This window comes from Alligator sinensis, unplaced genomic scaffold, assembly GCF_000455745.1.
Source record: "Alligator sinensis unplaced genomic scaffold, ASM45574v1 scaffold308_2, whole genome shotgun sequence".
Lineage (NCBI taxonomy): Eukaryota > Metazoa > Chordata > Crocodylia > Alligatoridae > Alligator > Alligator sinensis.
The window spans coordinates 1,983,007-1,989,411 of record NW_005842082.1 but is presented as its reverse complement, the minus strand read 5'-3'; the positions used below and the strand labels follow the sequence as shown (position 1 = coordinate 1,989,411).

General features: G+C 45.9%; 1 protein-coding gene across 1 annotated transcript in view; it reads left to right on the top strand.

Annotated features, from left to right (window-relative positions):
- Window positions 1–6,405, top strand: part of LOC112550333 (centrosome-associated protein CEP250-like) — an 84,029-nt gene that overhangs the window by 67,635 nt on the left and 9,989 nt on the right. The window contains exons 13-14 of the mRNA XM_025204459.1: window positions 3,713–3,864; window positions 4,493–4,572. Of these exons, the coding sequence (XP_025060244.1) occupies window positions 3,713–3,864; window positions 4,493–4,572 (232 nt within the window). The remainder of the gene's footprint in view (window positions 1–3,712; window positions 3,865–4,492; window positions 4,573–6,405) is intronic.

The window sequence follows — 6,405 nt, the reverse complement described above, 5'->3', positions numbered from 1 at the left end:
ACCTGCCCTCCTATCACCTGTCTGCTCTGGTGCCTGCCCCCCACCACCCACCTTATTTCTGCAGTGGTTCTGACTCTATCTCCAGCTTCAGGGCAGTCAGCTTCGGGCTGGGGCCACCCCAGCTCCAGCTGTGGTCCCAGCCCAGAAACAGCAGCAGCATCTCTAGGCCCAGCCAGGTTAGGGCCAGGGCTTAAGCCAAAGGTAAGTGGCAAGGGTGGCAATTGTAGGGGTTGGGGGAAGGTGGCAGGGGAGCAGACTGCACACTCTCCCCCACATTCTCCCCCAAGCCTCACACTCTGGGGTCCCCCCCACACACCCCTTCACTATGCAGTATCCTCTGCACTTCCCCACTTCCACTGCATGATCTCCCCGAGCCCCCCCCACCACATGCCCCTCCCATTCTGTACAAGCTACCCTGGTCCAGAGCAGGTTGTGGCTCAGCTCCAGCTTCAGTCTTGGACCTAGAGTTGGTGGCCAGAGAAGCTTCCCACTCTGGGCCAGTACTCAAATCTAATATGAGGCTTTTTTCTTCCATTTTGATTGAGGAAAAAAACCTCACTTTGGATTCAGGTACATATAGTCCTTAAGTAGTATCTTACAAATGCACTATGTATTTCATCATGCATTGATCATATTTGCATAATATCATGGAAGGAACAGATTACAGTTTACTGTACAAATATTTGGAAACCATTTCCATGTTTAGGAAACCCTGTAACCATGTCAACATGTCCCAGTGGTTTAACTGGATGACTTAATGTGTTGTAAGCCAATACTCAGAACTTTTTAATGTTCTCTGCTGTCTGGTAGGAAGGAAAAACACACCCTTTAGTAGATTTACATGTTATACCCTCTATTTTGACACTGCAGATTTCACATGTTAAAATAATTTTTCAAGTCTGGTTTAATCTGGGAAAAATTACTGTATTTATCCAAATCCAAGATGTCTTTGAATTTAAGACAGTCCACTAATAATTAGATTCTATAGATGGAAATTCTATAATTTTTTATAATTTACCATGTATAAAATCTAATTATTGTAGCGTCATCTTAAATTCATTCCACCCACTGCTGCAGCAGAGCAAACAGCAGTAGCGGGGCAAGTAGTGAAGGGGGGCAGGTGGCATGGGACTCAAGTGACCTGAACCTGCCCCTTGCCACCTGCTCCCCCAACCATTTGCCCCCCCTGTTGCCTGTCCCATCCCCTCCCTGTGCCTGCATTCCCTGACATCTGTCCCCCTGTAGTGATTCCACTCCCTGGCACCTGCCCCTCTACTTCTCTCCATCCTCCAGACCCCTCCACTACCTCTCCGCACCCTGCCATCTGCCATCCCTTTCTGCCCCACTGCACCTCTGCTTCCCTCCAGCTCCAGTGCTGGTCTGGCCAGAGGCATAGAGTCAGGACTTGACTTGCTGCCACTATTGCTACATGACTGGGTGGAAGGAGGCGGGGGCAGAGCAACCATGGGCTCCATGGTCCTGACTAGACCAGGGCTGAAGCTGGAGCGTAAGTGGTAGCAGAGGATGGTAAAGGAGACAAAGGGGGGCAGAGGTGGTGGGGAGGGCAGGTAGCAGCTACAGCTGCAACTCCAACCTCAAAATTAAACTTAAACCCAAGTTGGGCCAGAATCAAAGCCACAGTAACTGTCATAAACTTCTTGTACTCGAATCCAAGATGAAAGGATTCCCCCCCACCCAACACTAAATGGTTACAAGTAAATATGGTACTTCATTTTTTGTAAAAGAAATCTGTCAGGGACATTATGAGATGAACAAGTACAATATAATATATGGTCTTACAGGGAGCATCTACACATTCATTAATACACTGTAATTATGACACATTTATTTAAGTACCTGTAATTACAGGTACTAAATGCACCATAATTGGCACTACTGCACATTAGTGTCATCACAGGCTTTTTTTTGACATTGTGCATTCTGCTGCGCATTAGTGCATCAGCATGGGTTTTCCTGCCATGCTAATGCGCAGTAGAATTAGTCTACTCTGCTTGAAGTATCTTGTGTAGATAGTTTCATAGTTTCTAGGGTCGGAAGGGACCTGGGCAGATCATCTAGTCCGCCCCCTGCCATGGCAGGAAAGAGTACTGGGGTCAAACGACCCCTGCAAGATGGTCATCTAACCTCCTCTTAAAAACCCCCAGGGTGGGAGCCTGCACCACCTCACTTGGAAGCTGGTTCCAGACCCTAGCCGCCCTGACCATGAAGTAGCGCCTCCTGATGTCCAACTTAAACCTTCCCTCCGCCAGCTTGTGACCGTTATTCCTGGTCACTCCTGGCGGCGCTCGGGGGAACAGGGACTCCCCCAGTGCCTGTTGATCCCCCCTGACTAGTTTATAGCAGGCCACAAGATGCTGTCCACATCCCTCCTGAAGTGCGGCTCCCAGAACTGGACGCAGCGCTCCAGCTGCGGCCTGACCAGTGCCGCATAGAGGGGGAGGATCACCTCCTTGGTCCTGCTTGAAATGCATCTGTGGATGCACGACAAGGTACAGTTGGCCTTCCTAGCCGCCTCCCCACACTGCCGAGCCATGTTCATCTTGGAGTCAATAATGACTCCAAGCTCCTTTTCCACCTCCGTGCTGACAAGAGGGGAGTTCCCCAGCCTGTAGGTATGGTGCCGGTTGTTCCTCCCCAGGTGCATCACCTTGCACTTGTCTGTGTTGAACCCCATCCTGTTCTTCTCTGCCCATCCTTGTAACCTGTCAAGGTCCAACTGTAGCCTGTTGCTCCCTTCTATTGTGCCCACATCCCCCCACATCTTGGTGTCATCAGCAAATTTGAACAGGGTGCTTTGCACCTCCTCATCCAAATCACTGATGAAAATGTTGAACAGGGCGGGCCCGAGGACCGAGCCCTGCGGGACCCCACTGCTGACGTCCTTCCAGGCAGAGAAGGACCCATCCACTACCACCCTCTGGGTGCAGCTCTCTAGCCAGTTGGCAACCCATTGGACTGTGTGGGCGTCTACGCCACAGTCCCCCAGTTTCCTAATGAGAATGGGGTGAGAGACAGTGTCGAAAGCCTTCCGGAAGTCCAGGAAGACTATATCCACTGCTACCCCTGCATCCAATGATTTAGTGACCTGATCGTAGAAGGCCACCAGGTTGGTCTGACATGACCTGCCGCTGATGAACCCGTGCTGGTTGCCCCTGAGCATGCATTTCCCTGCTGGCCCCTCCTGGATGTGTGCCAGAATAATTTTCTCGAACAGCTTGCCCAGGATCGAGGTAAGACTGACTGGCCTATAGTTTCCCGGGTCCTCCTTCCTCCCCTTTTTGAAGATGGGAACCACGTTGGCCCTCTTCCAGTCCTCCAGCACCTCTCCAGAGCACCACAAGTGCTCATAAAGCTGCGCCAGGGGACTCGCAATGACCCCGGCCAGTTCCTTTAGATGCACCCGCAGATTATTAAATCACTTGAATAACTGTCTGTGAAATTTTATACTCTATAAAATACATTGCTAAAGTAATTGTATTTAGTCAATTCATGCTGCACATTCATAAAAATATAAACTGGAAGGAAACTGTAATCGCCTAATAGATGGAGAAATATTTTTACAATATGTTTTCCTACATAGACACTCTGCTGAGCACTTGAAACGCTAAAAAACCCCACAAGAAAACAGTTCCTAATGAACTTGGGTTTTTGCTCTTTTTTTGTTTTGTTTTGTTTTTTTGAACAATTACAGGGAACAGCTTCCAATGAGGCTTTTCAGAAATCTTGTGATTGCAAAGTCCAATTTACAGTATGTCGAAGCAGAGAAAATTGTGTTAGATTGTATCCCGACTGGGGAAATTCCAGACTGGATTGGCAAAAATAACCTACATTTTGCCCTGCTAGGTAAGAACTTTGTGTCAGATAAAAATAGCCTAATAATTCAGAATTTCCTTCTTTTTAGACAGTCTATGGAATATTTAAATGCAAATATACCAGGAAACTTAGTGCCTTTTGCTTCACTTTATCCTACTCTTCTGGTTATAACATGACATTTAAAATCTAACATGCTATGAAGTCCTAAGCACATGAAATATCTAAGATTATGGTTTGCAACTGAATTATCCTATAAAAGCCTACAGTTATTAAAAGTTTGATTTAGAAACAAGGTCTTCCAGCAGTTAGCACATGTTTGAAACAGTACAGTACTGAACAAGACCCCTAAATATATGATAATGTTTACAGGGTATATGGAACCTAAATTTGTCATTAGAATTCAGAATTATTATGTGGCTTGATAGCCAATCCCTGAATGTGACAGCAGACACAGAAAACCATGTCTCTCTAAGAGCTAATATTTCATGTTGTTTATAGAAAGACTTTTACAATGTCACATTAACCTAAGATGAAAGCTTCCTTTTGATGCCAACACATGAAACTCCAGTGGGGAAGACTGAAGAACTCTTGATTGATCATTGGCAGATTTTTAATTGCTAATAATAGTAAATATTCTTGTATTGAAATCCCTCACCAGCTTCTGACAAAGAAATTCATACAGATGATAAGACTCATTTTCCAGATGAAGTCCTGCTGACACCAGAAAACAAATCGCAGGTAATGTGTTAAAAATTATTCATTATGCAAAAGGATAGGAGAAATTATTTTTAAAAAAATCAAGTCCTCAAATTACTCTTAGAACCCAAAGATTTTCTTTGTTCTATATATCATGACTTTGTATGTTCCTGTCTCTGAAAGGCAAATCTCAAAAAGAATTGTCTAGTGAGCTATATTATTTATTTTTCCATTTCAAGGCCTATCATCAATCATTAAGTGTATTAACAATAGAAACCCCAACATAATATTGAGCATTGTGTAAGTATTGAGTAAACAGAACATTTCTGATGTCGTGCCATGGAACTGTCTATTGTTCTCTTATAAATATTTATCTTTGATGATATTTGGACCTTTAAATATTTAATACCAAGTGTTAGGCATAGGCCATTAGTAAGAGTCCTGGCATATGTCTAAACTATTTCCACTTCTACACAACAGTGTTGTTGAAAATCCTGCCCGGCCCACCTCCATACATTTCAAACCTAGAAATGAAGAAGACATATCATCCTGACTTTTCTCCCTGCCCGTGTTTTTTTGAGACCATTATCTCCAGCATGCTTATGAGCAGTATTGGAGTGGGCTTCTCTGCCTTGTTTCTGTTTTTGGCTTATATAGAAAAGAAGTTCAGAAGTTCAGTTAAGTTCAGAAAATCCTGATTGAAATGGGTTTATTCTGTGAAAGTGACAAGATACAAAGGAAACAACAGCCCCAACTAGTATTTCTTAGCAGTAACCATCTGTTTGAGCATCTGTTTGCTAAAGAGGAACATCTATTTATTAGATACTAGTTCAATGCATACTTCATTAGCAAACAGATGCTCATGGCTCACACAGTCCTAGTATAGTTTGATCATAAACACATACCTTTGCATGGCTGTGAGGAGAGCTTCCAGGATCAGCAGCAAGGGAATTTTTCTGAGACCCTAAAGTAAGAATCCCCCTCTCCTTTCCCATCCATGCTCACTGCACCTTCCCTCCCATCCCCTTCCTCCTTCCCTCACTCATTACCAGCTGCCTCAGGGGAAAGGGGAGCTTCAGAGCTGCTCCTAGCTACTCTAGCCAGGCCATATGTGGCTCATCTAGGGGCAGCAGCAGGAGGGTTCTTCCTCCCTGCCAAGTCCCCCCTGATGTTCCTTGCAAGCCCATGAGCAGGTATAAGGAAAGGAGACCCACCCCCTGCCACAGCCACCTCTGCTATCTCTATGTTGTCCCCAAAGGACAGTGAGTTCGTGCCAATAAACACACAAGGGTGAAGGATCCAACTTAAACTTTATTTCTGCGCAGAAAGTGGTGCTTGGCAATCGTTCGCAAAGCAAGCACCCCCACCCCAGTGGGCGTCTGCCTTATATAGCTACGTAACAGGTTAAACTTGCTGATGTGATGAAATGTGTAGCAAGCCCAGCAAATAACCCCCCTTCCAGCTCCCCCGCAAGTAACCCCCCTTCCAGCTCCCCCGCAAGTAACCCCCCTTCCAGCTCCAGAACTTTGTTGATACAGCTTTTCCTCTAGCGAGGCCAGCAATTAAACAACTAAGCAACAAGCGATCTCCCCCAGCCTAAACAACCTACTCTATGCCCTTGGTTAGATAAAATACTTTTTCAAAACACAAAGCTGTTCCTGAAGTAGAAAATGCATAGTAAAAGTTCAGGGGATCTCTGCTGGACATGGCTTCCAGCCCTACCTCTGTCCCTAGGGGTTTAGCCAGGTGCCCCTGGAACAAGGGGTGCTTATCACAAGAAGCTGCCTGCTGGCTAGCCCAACACTGGAGCACCCTTATGCCCCAACCAGCCCCTGTACAGCATGTTGAGCTGGGGGGAAGCAGTCTGGGGCTGGG